The 15,630-nt window shown below is 42.0% G+C and overlaps 1 protein-coding gene across 4 annotated transcripts in view; it reads right to left on the bottom strand.

The window, feature by feature from the left end:
• The window catches only part of MET (MET proto-oncogene, receptor tyrosine kinase), a 102,033-nt gene that overhangs the window by 62,697 nt on the left and 23,706 nt on the right, over positions 1-15,630 (bottom strand). For all 4 annotated transcript variants that reach the window (XM_054207293.1, XM_054207309.1, XM_054207300.1 and 1 more), the window contains one exon: positions 9,737-10,951. In XM_054207293.1, the coding sequence (XP_054063268.1) occupies positions 9,737-10,936 (1,200 nt within the window). In that variant the 5' untranslated portion in view covers positions 10,937-10,951. The remainder of the gene's footprint in view (positions 1-9,736; positions 10,952-15,630) is intronic.

Below are 15,630 nucleotides of genomic sequence, written 5' to 3'. Positions count from 1 at the left end.
TGTCTGTCATCGTTATCTTTGAAAGGAATTACTCCTTAAATTTCATAAGCCTCATAAATCTTCCCAGCTGTCGCATACCTTTTTTTTTAACTCTGGACTCAGAGATGACTACTAAGATCCCTGTACTTACAGCTCTTTGACAAAATGGGGAGAGGAGAAAAATAACCAGGACAAACTTTGTGGCTTCTGGCACATTTACAGACTCGGTTCACTTCATGCCTTCTTCTGTCAGTTCCCTTAGCAAAGGCACAATATCCCTCCTCCTCTCTCACGTGGTTTCATGCCATAGCTGGTCAGACTGAATAAAGCATAATGGAGAAGAGGAGAAATACATAAATAGCTTTCTACTGCGCTATCACAAAGAAATATTTTTCCTCTGCAATTTGCAAGACAGAAAGTTTGTGAAATGGACAAGATTTTACTACGAGCAATTCTAAAAAATCATAGTCACATTTACTGCTCTCACTATACACAACTGTCACAGGGTGTCTGAATTCTTTACGGTTATGAGCACATTCAATGATGATACATGGAAAAAAATATGGACACATTTATTTTTTGGAAGTAATTGACCAGAAAAGAATCTCTTGTGAACAAACTCCAGCGCTATACAACAGACAGAAGAGAAGCCAGCCAGAACTGAGGAACATGAGAAACAGAAATTCTTTGGATGTAGCATGTTGGCTTTTGCCAACACGATCAACTGCAAGTCCACAGTGAGACTCCTCACCCGCTGGGTCAGCGTCACTTCAGCGTGATTCCCAAAATGTGCTGCTGCATTTCCAAGAGAAGCAACTGTGGGTAACTAAATAGGGCTGTCCGTACATGTGTACTAGTCACAGGTACTGCTCAATAACAGGCCAAAGGCACACAAATAGCGTTCCTTCTAGGCACCAAGATTGCATTGCATTCATAGTTCCCCATTTCACTTCCTTTATCAAATATTATCAATTAAAAGATTGGGTCTTCCGTATTGAACTATTGCACATAGTCGTATTGATAGGGTCAGTAAGTCCTCAGAAAGAGGTATTCCCAAATGGATGAGTCAGCTATTATTTGCTGTGGAGACGACAGGGAAGCTAGACTAGAGCGGTTTGCTGGGGATACGCAGTGCGCACCCCACCTGCTGCTCTCACAGCACAGAAAGACAGGTAATTCCCACGTTAATGTGGCCGTGATAGGTACTAGGTATGCTGAATTACTCTTTCTTCTTCAGGCCCCATTTTGTCAAACAACTAACTTGTTCTTCCCCAGAACTCCACGTTCAGAAATCACTCAGAAGTCACATCAAAAGAGAAAAGTATTTGAAAACACAGTATTCAAAATGCTACGTGCTTTTGTAAAACAGATTTCTGCACAGTAGCACCAGACACCGTTACCAATCACTTCTTGTAATCCTAAGGAAGGGAAAAACAGAATAATAAATGTAACAGCTCAATTTTGCCAGTGGACACAAACAAGATGTGCTAAACAATTCCCATAGAAGCAGATCCACCGTGCTTCTGGTTTCTTCTTGACCAGTAAAAGACAGAAGGATGGTATAGGCGCTGTGTACTCAGCCCAAAGTTCAGGGAGAACTGAACGTGCCTGTGGCAGAGGACTGGCTTCTCCTGTTTCTAAGAACTTCTGCTGAGGCACTAAAGCTTTACTCTAAAAGGTAAAAGAGTTTCTTCCTCTTTTTGTTTTAAGTAAAGAATCGTTTCCTTCTTCTTCCTTCCTCCTCTTCCCAATATTCCTCATGTATTTGAAAGCAATTCAAAGGGGTTTTTTTTATAAAATACAGGAGAAGTATGTTCCCTTTCTGAGAACAAACTTTTCACTTATCAACTGCAAAGTAGGAGACTTGAAGAAAAAGCAAGCAACTGGAAACAGTCCTTTCAGATGGAAACAATCAAGCAATCCTCACTGCTCAGTGGCCACTACTACATGTTGCTACTGCCTGGAAATGGTCGCGTTACACAGGAAACCGGCCCTTCAAAATACTACTTGTTGCAAAATAAGGAACAATTTAAAGGGAATCACTGAAGGATTAATTACCTTTAAGCTACACTTTCAACTTCAAGGACTTGATCTAGAACTCACTGAAGTCGATGGAAAGATTACACAGATTTTTTATGACTCAGAGAGAAATTTTTTAAAGAACTCCATTGATGTAAAATTTTACACAGTATCATCCCACTAACTCTTAATACTTGTTGCTTTGATCTGCTTCACTGCTAAAATGAGAGGGGGGAAGGAAGTTACTGTACTGATGCCCCACTTAAGGTAATAGGTAAAAAGACATCCATGTTAAATGTAATTAGTTAATACAAATTAAGATGATTACATGTTCTATTGTCGAGATCATTCAAAGAGTTATTTGCTTTTGTCATTGAAGAGTGCTGCATTAGTTCTCATAATCTGGTTAGTGCATTAGCACTAAGTAAATCCTATTGATTCAGCAGATAAAATGGACCTAAGTAATCTTCGTATTTTGCTGATTTCCCTTATATTAATTTAACATTTAACTCAGTATACAGATTATCAAAGGAGAGGTGCTGACTAATTACACATTTTGAAGGAATAAAATAATGCATGGGAGATTTGTTGATAAAAGCAGTTTGATTTGTTGATAAAAGCAGTTTTGCTGTACGTTTGTAGTGCACATCAGGTGCATTTTTCATAGAAGTCCTTATTGACACGGAAGCTGTGATGAAATAGAAAAGCTGTGAATTCCAAGTAGACCAGTTATCCTAAGATAATGCTGAGTGTGGGGACTCTTATTCCAAGATAACAATTGCACAACGACTGCATGTCTAGCCAAAACAGTGGTGCAAGAGATGTGTGGGATAGAAAGGAGTCCAGAAAGCAGGAGAAAATAATGCAATTTGCCACAATTTCCACAGGCTGTGTATTATCACTTCCCCAAGATCATTCCTCCTCTAACATGTCATTGTTTTCACCCACTGCATAGACAGCGCAAGTAAATTTCTTTGTGACCTACACTTGTTTTCTGAACCATTTATGCCATGTAAATTCTTCCTTAGCAGTATTTTTTTTACTGTTTACTGTGGGATTTGACTGGTTTTACTCGTATGTTTGGAAATGAGGAGTAATTCCACTCTGATGCAAAAGCTGTCTGAGATCAGAAACCCACATGCCACCTAGAAAGTTTGAGTAACGCAGCACTCTCCTGGATAGTAATTACCTACTGTTGCTTTAGTGAGCAATAATGACAGCAATATGTGGTCCTGAGTCAGATCAAGTAGAGTAAGTAGAGAAACTGCTGAGGTAAGGTTGGTGCTGAGTGAGCTGGAAGGCAGATGTCTGCTTTGTCAGGATTTATGTGTCTCTCCATCGCTTGGCAGCAGAACCTGAGGAAAATTCATTGCTTACTTAGATGTCTCAACTACCTACCAAAGCCAGGTGGGATGAATCCAGGACTTAGATCTGCATGCACTGCACTGCAGAATCAGCTTCTCTTTCTCTGGAACATGGAATTGTTTACAAAGAAATCCAAGCTGCTCTTTCAAGAGGGGCTGACACGGTCTCATTGCAGAATAGCCATCAGCAGACTAGACAGGAACTTAATCTGGGGCAAAAGACACTTAGAATTTGGTCTTAACCCAGAAAAAGAGGCTTAGATCTGAATATTACACATCTCTAGTGAGTGTCCTTAATGCGGCATACCTGCTAGTCTACATTTTAGACATCTCTTCTTGTGAGACTGTAAAGGTTTTCAAATTTGCAAAGTTACATAGGATAAGAAAATTATGCCATGTCCAGTTCTAGTCTTCAGTGTTATTTAAAGGCCTTCTGAAACTCAGAGACACAAAAAACACATGACCAGAGAATGTAGATATCCATGTTAAAAAAAGAATAACTTTACTTTCTGCCTGAAATTATTTCTGTCCAATTCCAGAGAAAAGCAGCGAAGCCACTCTTCCACACTAATAACCAATAGGGAACCCTGCCTTCAGTGGAAGAATTTGATTAAAAAGTCTGGAAATGGAACATTATTAGTAAGTCTGGCTGATAAAGCGGTGCCCTTTGCAGAAAATGGTAGTTTAACGGATACTACTTTTTCACAGAGAAATCCAGCTTTCATCGCGAAGATGATGAAACACCAAGCAGCAGCACTGGGAGGCAGACAGAGACAGGCCTCTAACAGGAGATCAGGAGAAGGGAACTCTCTCTAGTTTTTGCAGCACTTAGGGACTGAATAACAGGTCAGCCCCCAGACCCCATAGTTCCTGGAGCTCAGAAGAGTCTGCAAAGATACTTACCACTCAGGGCGGTGCGGTACTTTCCAAAGAAACTCCCTGACCTGCCAGTTTCCTTGCCTTGCCTTTTTCTGGGGAACTCCCTTGTGACGGTGTCCACGTGGCCCGTCCCAGGGACAGAACAGCCCTTACCTCTCTAGTTACACCTCTGCTGGATCTGGCCCAGCCTGAGGTAACCATACCCATACCCATACCTGTGCTCATACCATACCCGCTACACGCTCATACCCGTATCTGTGCCCATACCCATGCCTGTGCCTCCTTCATATGCAGCTTAACCGGAATTCAGTCTCTTCCTGCAACTCCTTAGGCCGTGCTGTTTGCCCCAGTCAGGTGTTGCATGGCCAGGGGGAGAGATGGCCGTGTACCTCGTGGTGGAGGGGAGCTGGGTGGTGAGCACACCCTGCCTTGCGCTGTATCGTTCAGGGGACAACGGGGACCCTCGGGGTACCACCTGGGCGTTCAGCAGACAGGCAGTGAGCACGGAACAGGAAGGTGGAGGCAGCCTGTCACCTTACTACTGCGGTTTAAGCCTGTTCTAAAGGGTGTCAGTGCACGTCGCCCATCACCCAGTCCCTCTTCACTTATTCTTCCGAGACGTCAGAACCCATAGAGAAGCTTGCACAAAATCCGTACAGATGGGCGCAGGCTCTGTGCCAGGCAGAGTGCTGTATGCCATTTGATATAGCCTTTCCAGAGGAATAGATGACTGAACCAATTCAATGGATCCTGGTGCCTGACTTTTAGGGAAAATATTCAGGCACATTCTAGTTGTAATATAAAAAAGATTTCCTCCATGCTGTGAGATTATCTAAATAAGCTACATCGACCCTTCCTAATCAGAGAGATGTGGTGTTATTTTTAAACCTGCCAAAAATTTTTTAAGCCAAATGGTGTGGGATATTACGGTTACGGGGCCTCAAAAGAGTTATTTGTCTCTGTTTATTTTATTAAATATTCCTAGGCGTACCCTTAGGATGACAGATCAATAAGTGCCTTTGCGGTTTCCTGAGAGAAGGCAGCAATTATTTGCTTCCATTACAATATAAGCATAACCCAATTTTAGTCATCTATCATGTGTGTGATGGTAATAAAGAAGCATCACCATGTGTTTATTTTACTGTCACTTTATCTTTTGTTTTGGTGATCTTCTGTTTTCATTTAATGTTCTTCCAACTGTTTGTGCCTTTCATTTGATGGGAGTGGTGACCAGTTTGTCTTGCTTTAGGACACTTGTTGGGAACATGGTAGCAAAAGCCTGTCTGTGGTTTCTCTTTTCCCGTAAGGTGAATGGAGTACTTTAGGTTTTCACCTGAACCTACCTGCAGAAGAAACAAAACCACAGGAACTTTACAGAGCTGAATTTGGATTTCATTTTTAGAGGTGTTTTTCCATTGAAGTCAATAGTGATTGAAGTTGGGTAGCAGAGGACAACTGATCTCACAATCGTTTAGCACGTAGGAGTCGCAGAAAGGCTAAACAAAGCCCATAAGATCATAATCTAACTAATGACAATTCAAATGTATAATTGAGACTGTCGCGGCTAAACTCAACTCATCTTTCTCACTTGGAGAATCACATTTAATCCATGATAGAGTGCACACTACCGGACCATGTCTGCAAATGAAGTAAGCAGCATTTGTCTCCTCATCTAAGTACTCCTCTGCTTTGAGAAGTACCACACCAGGGCTGATGATAGTGACTAACCGTGACCAAATAAACTCTGCTAAAAGCCTGCATCCAGTTTTCTCCTCATTGTGGGTGAGGAGATTCCTGAACAGTGATTCAAAACCCTCCACAGCAGCTACCTCTCAGATATCCTTGTCCTGACTTAGGCAATAAAACCCCTTTACTATGACTCCAAATTTTTCTTTTAATTCAAAGCCAGTTCTGTTTCCTCCTTGCTGTCATTGAAGTGACAGCCAGCTCTTCACTGAAGGAAATTATTAGGAAGTGCTAACTGGTCACAGCTCCGCTGAGGTACATCTGATATCAATCAGATGCGCCATCAGATTCACTTTTCCTAGCCCTGACTTCAGTGAGTCCAGGCTTTGGCTTTTTATGTATTTCACTTAAACACAACTGGAAATGTTTTATTTTGAGTTTATAAAGTTTTCCATGAGCACTGGAATAAGTGAACCACTGTTGTGTCTGGGTTTGTATCTTGTGGTTGGTTGACTTTGCTGTCCAACTAAGTTCTGACAGACTTTTCCCCTGGGTGAGCAATACCTGCTTTGGTCCCTGTGAGTCCTTCTGATGTTTATAAAGGGGCTCCTTACACTTCATTGGCTTCCACAGCCTGAGCGTATATTGGATCTGTCTCTGGATTCACACCTGGATTCACATCTTTAAGATTTCTTATTGTTGAGGTTGTCAGGACAACTAACAGAAAGCCAGGCATACAGCAGTGTGTCCACATAAACTTCATTCCTTTAGGAGAGAAGGCTAAAAGCTAACTAACTTTGTCAACCACATCAAGAAGAGCTGAAGTATTATTTTTCTGAATGCTTAAAATCTGAGAAAAATGGGTTGAGGAAGTGTTTTGGATGTTTTATTCTGGTTTATTTTGGTCTAATTCTACCTTTAGCAGCCTCAGACTAAACAGTCCTGAGGGACAGCCACTTAAAAAGATGGACTGCCCAAAGTCCAACAAAATTATGTACAATTGTCTTGTGGGACTTTTTTTGGTAACATGAAATGGCCTCCATCAATCAGACTCTAACTGTAAATTATCAGATAGCACTCCATTGCAAACATTGCTAAAGGCTCATTTTTCTTTTTAATGTTGAAGTCAGTGGTATACCATATTCACTGCTGTACGGCTTTCACTGTCCTATGACTTAATCTCACAGTGGTCAGTGCCTTTCACTTGCATCAGTGGTCTGTGGTTTCATTCTTTCAACATCAAAGAGAAGGATCATCTTGGCTACATTACAAAAAGCAAGTTTTGAATTTTGCCAAAATAAACTGTGACAAACTCTCGCAGTTTATAAAAGCTTTCTTTTAAGTTGAAGGTGACTTACAAAGGGGAAAAAATGGGTTATGCCCTCATGCGCGTTTTTATAATGTACAAAAAAAGGGACTAAGAAGAATTGAGGGGTTTGGGATTCTTTTTTAGTATTACTATTTTATATCCTGCAAGACCAGAGTTGACATTCCTGACACAACCATAAGCATAAGACATAATGGGCTTTCCTTCTTCAGCCTGCTTCTTCCCTCCCTTCACCTTCCAACCTTGCAGGTCTATTTTACACACCTGGGAAAAACAAGCGTATAAAGGATGCCTGGCAAATTCTTGACAATCTTTTTGGCCAATTGAAACCTGAAAGAACTCAGGGGACACTTTTCATTGGAGCCTTAATGAGTCCTCTGGAATAAAGCAAAGGAAATGGAACGACAAAGCTTGACAGTCTTGATATTTCAGTGTTAAGCAAACAATCAGGACAGAAAATTCTGACTGCCTTTATGCCATTTAAAGGAACCACAAGAAATCACAGAAACATTTTTCCTTTTATGAATTTAATGTAACAGAAATCAGAGTTCTGATGACATTTCTTGAAAATGGGCAACTATAATAAACCGTCTGCAGTGTAAGACATTCAGTTCTGATATGCAAAGCAGCAGCAGACTCTGTAAAAGCTTTTGAAACAGAAAAGTACTTCCCAGCATGTGAAAAGTGGCAAATTATTCTGTCAATATTTTAATGGTATACTTTGCTATGAAAAGATCACCTTATGAAACAGGTGTATAGGCAAGAACAGAATGAGATAAGTTAAAGGCCACAAGTTTTAAAGAGAGTCGCTCACAAATAAAATGCCCCAGGAATAAGGAAAAAAAGTACTTTCAGAGAAGAACGATGTTCATTGTTAAAAAACGAACTGAAAAATGGAAAAAAAAAAGATATTAAGACCTAAAATGAAAAATTAGGACAGCAATAACACAGTGAAGAAAGATAAGAAGTTACTGTGCTGAATGTTTGCTAACTTCTCTTTAGTTCCTGAAAATTGCCTTGCCTCCAGAAAAAAAGGGAATGAATTGCTAGGTCTGTTGTGGTTGCTGTATCAGCACCCGCTGGCAATGCCTACATCTGAGTTTAACACCTGGAGCCTGCCACAAGCAGTCGTCCCCCAAACGCCCAGGCTGATGTGATGATGCTCAGGGGGTCGGACCCCCCTCGGAGCACATTCCCACTCCCGGGGAGAAGCCACAGCAGCTCTGTGACAGATCCTTCTCCCTAGAACCCCCCGTCTCACCCCTGGCAGTAAAGAGCAGCCCTTCTCTGTCATGCAAGAGGCTCCCATCTCCAACAGGGGCATGTGCCAGCACCCCGTCCTGACGCCCTGTGCTGGGCAGGCATGCTGAGGAGGACTCTGGTGGTATCAGGGTGATGAAGGCCTGCGGTTCCCACTCTCACCAGGAGCCATCCCAACAATGGGGCACGAGAGATCGCCTCCAGCCCAAATGCAGGCTGAGCTGTTGTTCCATCCTGACACAGGCCCCGCGCTGGCTCACGAGGCTGAGCAGAGCCCACCATAACATCTCTGTCCCTGCTCGCTGGGAGAGGACCTCATGCCACCTCTGAGTTCCAGTTTTCTTGTATTTGGGAAAATAAAGCTCCCCAGAGAGGACATTTAAAGCTCTGCTGCGTACGCAGGTACAATTCAAAGCTTTAGCATTTTAGGTTTCAAAATAAACGTTAAAAATACTTGATTCACAGATTGTGCATTTCCTTTACAAAAGCTGACATGAGACCGGCACAGACACTGTCCAGAAGGGAAGAAATAACTTCTGTGCTTCCCTTGTTTGCAATACTTCATATGGCTGGAGAGCAGCAACCACCTGAACACACGGTGTGCAGAGGGGCAACCCTCCCATCCAAGACTACCAGTATCCTCATTCAGATACACTTTACATAGACACTTCTTTCATTAAGAAAACTGATTTCAGTGGGACCGTTTATGTATCGAGCATGAGTAATGGTATTACAATCTGTCTCTCCATGGCATGTTCCAAACCACCTCTTTCATTTTTTTCTAAAGAGGGCAGTGATTCAGCATTAACACAGTTTAAAGTATGAGTGATATTTTCAGGGACTCCTCAGTGCACATGGATTCGAATGTTAATGAACACTTTTTTGAGATATTGAAAGAAATAACTGCCTAAATGTTCCATTTATTTGCATCACAGTCTCTCAAGATAGCAGAAAAATAACTGCTTGCAAATAAAATTTTGAAAAAAGGATTTCTTCCCCTGTTCCACTAATACTTTCTTAGCACCGTAAGGACCTCAGTGATTTTCATAGTCAATTTACAGGAACTAATCCTTACAGAGGTGAATCATCAGCAATGCCAAATAATCTCAAATGTTCAGGGACTTACATTTCGTAACTGAAACTGAGGGGACGGCTACCTGGCAATGGAGTAGGCAAAAAGAGAACCAGCATCCCAGATTGTAACAAATTAATTGTCACTTACCCTGTTCAAGCAGTATTTGCTCTCTTTCCTGTAAAAGTGCTGCAGACATTTCATGTTCTGCTTGTCGACAATCTTGTTGAAGAACTCGTTGATGGTTCGCACGGAGACGGCGCAGACAGCAGATCTGTTGGTTGGCTCGGCAGAGTCCGGTTTGCTTTGTGCAAAAACGCCATAGAGAATATCATCGTTCAACCCAAGGCCCATTTCGTGGGCTAGAGCAGCACCGGGCTTGCTTACGTAGGCAGCTTGCAAAATGTTGAATACCTCCTTGCGGATGGACCTCTTCCTCCGCTTTTCGGTAAAAATACACTCAAGAGGCATTTCCATGTAAGAACGCATCTCTGAGTCTAAAGTGCAGAAGCGGATAATTCTAGTATGAAAAGCCTGGGAGTCAAGAGATTCTCTCTGGACAGTCAGAAAATAGACAAAGTGATCATTTTCAAAGGCATGGACATACCTAATGGGATACGAGTCGCGGAACTGAGGGAGGATATCTATATAAGATTGATCTGTGAGAAACTCAAAACCATCCTGTGTTTCTTTTAACCTTCTAACCGATATTGAATGCAGCACATGAGGAGGCTGAAATGCAGATGTCACAGTGTTTCCAACAAAGAAGTTGACAAACCTGTCCTTTTCGGTCACCAAAACTTTGGTTCCTAAAGTGCTTACGACACAGTCGGGACAATTATCTGCTTCTCCGTCCACCCGGGGTGAATACATGCAGTGCACCTCGCTTTCGATGTCAGCAGGGTTGTCAGGGTGAATGATGTGGCGGTGGCAGATGCCCCCGGACACACTACCGCAGCTGATGAGCTGATCATCGTAATAAGTTTCTAAGAGCAGCGCCATGTTGACATTATCCTTCCACACGCTGTTAGATAAATTGGCTTTATCTTTGCAGTCTTCGCATGGCGCGCAGTCAGGGTTCTCCAAAATGGGCCCAGTCTTGTACATAGAGATGTTCTGGAGAGTTTCATTTAGTACATAAATCTTGTTGACGGCTCCAATATAAACGTGATGCTTGTACAAAACTACATTCTGGATCGGTGTTTCTGCAATGAAGTTAGGAAGATCATATTTTACATTCAAATTCATCTCTGATTTTTTAGCTGCTTCTTTGCATTGTCCATGGCTCCTCTGCAGCAAGGCCAACAGGAATATGATAAACCCAGAAGGATACGCAGTAAAAGGCTTCATTGTCAGAGATTTAATCTGTCAAAATATATTTAAATGAAACAGTGGTTATATTTCATACACTAAATCATCAGTTTATGAGTCAACAGAAATCTGTCTCTAGGCTGCATGTATTAGCTGAACTATTTCAGTTTAAGAAGTGTCGCAATCTTGCTTAGTGTCATTAATTGTCTTGTGCTAGAAACTGCTAGTTACTGTTCTTTGGGGGTACCCATTTCACTGCTTTCAGAACAATTCACAGAGGATTTTCTCCTGATAACTTCTGCAAGACCCCTCTCGGTGTGTTGTACGGCAGCAGAAGAGAGACGACTACTTCCACGTGGGTATTAAACCAGCATTAAACCAGCTGAATGGTACGATTTAGAACAAGATGGCGCACAGGCAGCTGAAAGCAAATCTGCTCAGGACACTCAGGACACACAAAACACTTGTAGCGCTTCAGTGCGTGGATATAAAGTATTTGGCAAGTTCCTCAAGGGGCTGAACTGGTTCTTAGCACAGCTGCTCAAAAATGAGCAGTAGGAAAGACATGAAATAATGTGAAGATTTGAGCTGGAAGTGGGCTTCTCTTTTGTTCTGCTGACGTTTTTGATTAACCAAGGAAGAGACTTTTCTCCACCACGCCAAAGGAATAACCCCCTCCCTCTCTCCCTCCAGCTCCCCAAATCGCTATCTTTCGTAAGGGCCCAGTTTGGAAAAAAAAGAATGTTTTTTTTCAGCCAGCTCCACTTCTTGGAATAGTCATTTTCCCCAGTGTTGACAAGGTTTTGTAATATATCGTTAGAATATTTTATGCATCATGTGGTGCCTGGCATGTGCAAGTTTTATTTCAGGCCTTGTACCACAGCAGTTAAGTCACTCTGGTGAACCTTTGCAAGATACAGGCCTATCACTGTGTTGTAAACAAAGCGGTATCGAGTGACCTACAGCCATTAACTGATGAAGTCAAAAAACCTAGCACTTTTTTTTTTCCCCACTTCTCCACACAATTGTTTGAAGTGGCTTGGAAAACCAAAGGCAGATGACTAGTGTGATATTTCACCCCCTCTGAAGATCAATTAAATGAACTGTGGTTATGAGCGTTTCGGTGCAGTGTCCACGCTATGCCTTGTCACACCAGGCATTTTCTGTTAATGTCATGACACAGTTGTTAAGCCAAATATAGCTTCTCCATGGAGAAAACAATTATGCATTCTAACAGCAATATGATAACATACTTTGGGAAAATACTTATAGTTTGGCTATAGTTAAGCAAGTGTTGCTACGAGAGAAATGCTTATGACCCCTGGAAGGATTTAAAATAGACAACCTTGAAAATTACAAACTAATAATAGGAATTTGTACTGACTTTTTATTTCATTAAGACTTTAGGCTAAATGAAAATATGGCTGTAGACCACAGCTGCTTCGGTTGTGTATAAATTCAGTGTTTTCACTAGATTGGTTAAAACAATCCATCAATAATCTCCTGCATTCCTTGTGACATTTTATTTCAGCGTCCACTGGACTCCTTCTGTGGCTTGCCTCATTAATTACACAAAATAATAGGTTTTGGAAACAAAGAATTGTTCTTCCTCCCTGTTACCTGATAAGAATCATGATCGAGAGCTGGGGATAAAAATCAGAAACACCGGCTATTTGCAAGTATTAGCTGGTAAGAACAAGTCACACTTCTGGTACTGAGAAATGAAGATCTTCCTTCGAATCAACAACATTTTCTGATATTAATTAGTGATAACAGAATCCTGGAAACAAACCAAACATGGATTTAAGTTTAAAAGAAAAAAGAGCAGGGATATTGCTATAATTAGAAAATAGCCCCAGTACACAGAGCCCTGACTTATATATTGTATAAGGCAGGAAACAGTTTTCTCATCCTCTGAAACTTCTTGCTATTACAGAATTTTTCCTGCTCCAGGCTGGGATGAAACCAAGAGCTTTCGTAGTTTGCGTGAAACACCCAGAAGTCACACCCGATCCAAGAACAACCGTGTCCACGTCCCTGCCCTGCCAGCGCTGGCAGCGCAGAAGTGCCTCCTTCCAGCCGGCACTTCCACCCCGAGAAACTGCTAAAAACTGATACATTCCTGCAGATTCACTTCTGACGAGTCAACATGTTCTGACAAATACTAGATTAAGCAGAAAATTCCAAAAGTGCTCTATTTCTGACACAACGCAGAGGCGGGTATATTGTTTACTGCAACAAGTTTAAACCCACATAACAGAGGTGGGATTGCAGCGGAGAGAGAAAACAATAGGTGGGACAATAGTTAGATGAGGATGATCGACCACCATGACAGGAAAAAAGATGCAGGGTTACTTGAGAGCCAGGCACCTACTTTGTTGCAGTATATCATGTGCTACCTTCTTGTTTTAATATGTTCCCAAATATATTTCCCACCCAGTATGCCCCTCAGTCTTCAGCTTACAATCTTCTCCATTCTTCCTGTCTCCGAAAAAAAGGATCCCTCACTGTCCAACAGTAAATACCAGTGTGCACTGCAGAGGGATTGAGAGCCATAAATACTGGCTGACTTATTCTTTCCCTCAAACCACATCTTGGGATGTGAGGCCAGTATCCTCGGATAGGCTACTCTGCCCACAGCCGGCTGGTGAAGCAGCTCCGGTTTGAATCTGTGCTCCGGAGACAGAAAATTCCTCCTTAGACTCCTTTAGCAATCGAGATTGGAACCAAAAAGCTTAACAGCAAGAGCAAGGGCGGGATTCAGTGTAATGCAAAGAATGCCAGGAATAATAGGTACTGTATTTCATCACTACAGAAAGGAAAATATGAGCAATAAATGAAAACCAAGTCACCTTTGCTCTCATATTTGAGCTCCATCATTGTGCCTTCCTTTGTATGCTTTTAAGGTGTTTCAAGCATCCTCCCAGGCAGAAATCTGCTGATTCCCACCTATGGGAAGCTCAGGCTCAGATTTATGGGCAGCTGTAGGGAAGATGGTTCCCCACAATGCCCATCTGCAGCACACTGTGAATCTTTCCTCAAGGTGCCTGAAATCAGAAGGCACATCCTCTACTGTGAGACATTTATAGCTTAGGGAGGACATAGGAGTTATGTGAAGAGTACAATGTGCAACTCCTTCTTTTAGGTATTTGTTTTTTCACAGTCCTCACATGATATAAACTCTACTGTTCCCCAGTGAGACTCCTGTGATGTTCGGTACGTCTTTATGTCTGTATTTGACCCAGGGTCTTTCTCTATTCCACTGCTGCAGTCCGCAGCACAGAGATGCTTCTCTGTAACCTCCAGACCAGGTCACTACAAACACATTTCACTTGAACACATCCCAAAGAAGGAGGAAAACTTTGGAGAATTAAAAATTCAGTCCCACCTCTCTTCAAAGGTCCAAAAGTCCCAGTTCTCCTTAGCACATACTAAAATGTAATTTCAGTTCACTTAAGCACTTTTTTGTGTGTGCTTAAAAAGAGTTTTGCTGAATTAGAACCAAAATACTTAGGCTGTAGATGCACTTTTTGAATACAGGTCAAAGAACCAGTTGCTGCCTATCAGTTGCAAAGGGAAAACAAGTAATCCCTTTGTTTCTTTACTTGGTTTGAATGATGGATGCTGTTCATTCTTTTGTGACCTTCCTGTGACTTGTGTGTCAGTGTGTCTTTCATGTGTCTACAGAAGACTTGTAAGCTTTGGCCTGTGATAAGTATCAGCAAGCAATAGCTGTGGATGGATTATTTCTTTTGTAAGAGATATTTTCAAAGCCTGTGTCATGATGTGCTCATTTTTCCATCCCTCAGCAGACACTGGCTTGTATAACTGATGAGAAAATGCATTTTGGTCAACCGTTGCAAGTGGCTAGTAATGATGTGTCATATTAGTGTGCCTGGCAACCTCAAGTGCTATGGCTGATGCTTCCCACCAGGCTTGGTCTTGAGTGTTTGTGTACCATTAATGGCTTCCCAATGGCAATCTTTTTCCTACAAGTTTCATTCTCCCTAATTATGGCCAGGGTGATAATTTGTAAACATTGAACATCCTGTCTCTTCTTCACACTGTTTGCCACAGTATTGACAAGTCAGGCCTGGCCTTATTACGCAGTAATGTTCAAGCTGTCATATGCAAGGAAGCCAGAAAACAGAGTCACGCTTGTTTTCCTAGCCCTCATTTCAACAACTCGGGTCCCATTTAACTCTGATCACAAAGCACTCCACAGATCTGCACAAGCTAAGACAACACACTGACACGAAAGCGTTTTGTACGTTGTTCGGTGCATCCCGTTTTTCCTTGCATTATTACAGAAAAGGAAATGACAGGGTCCTGCGTATCCCACGTAGAGCATGTTTGTACAAGAATACATTTAGGCCTCAGCCAGGTCATTTCAGGTTAGGTAACAGCAGAGCCATGTTAATTCATATTTCAAAAACTCTACTGTCAGCAAATGGTAGCCTTTTCCCCTCTTTCAGGAAATATTTGGTAATATAGTTTTATATTTTTTCCAGTGGGATAGTACATCTTGTTACTTTGGGCTCTGACAGACTCATGGTGACAAATTTATACAGGATAACCATAGTGATTGCTGCTCCTGAGAGTTCAGTTTGCTTTGCCATCCTGGACTGAAATCTGTGCCAGTTCAGGACCTGATTCCCTGTGGATCAGATGCCCTGCCATGGAGACAGCAGCATCATTTAACAGGACAGGGCAAATGAGAGGGGGAGATGAGA

This window comes from Rissa tridactyla, chromosome 1, assembly GCF_028500815.1.
Source record: "Rissa tridactyla isolate bRisTri1 chromosome 1, bRisTri1.patW.cur.20221130, whole genome shotgun sequence".
NCBI lineage: Eukaryota > Metazoa > Chordata > Aves > Charadriiformes > Laridae > Rissa > Rissa tridactyla.
The sequence above is the reverse complement of the archived record's forward strand: the minus strand, read 5'-3'. Positions and strand labels throughout refer to the sequence as shown.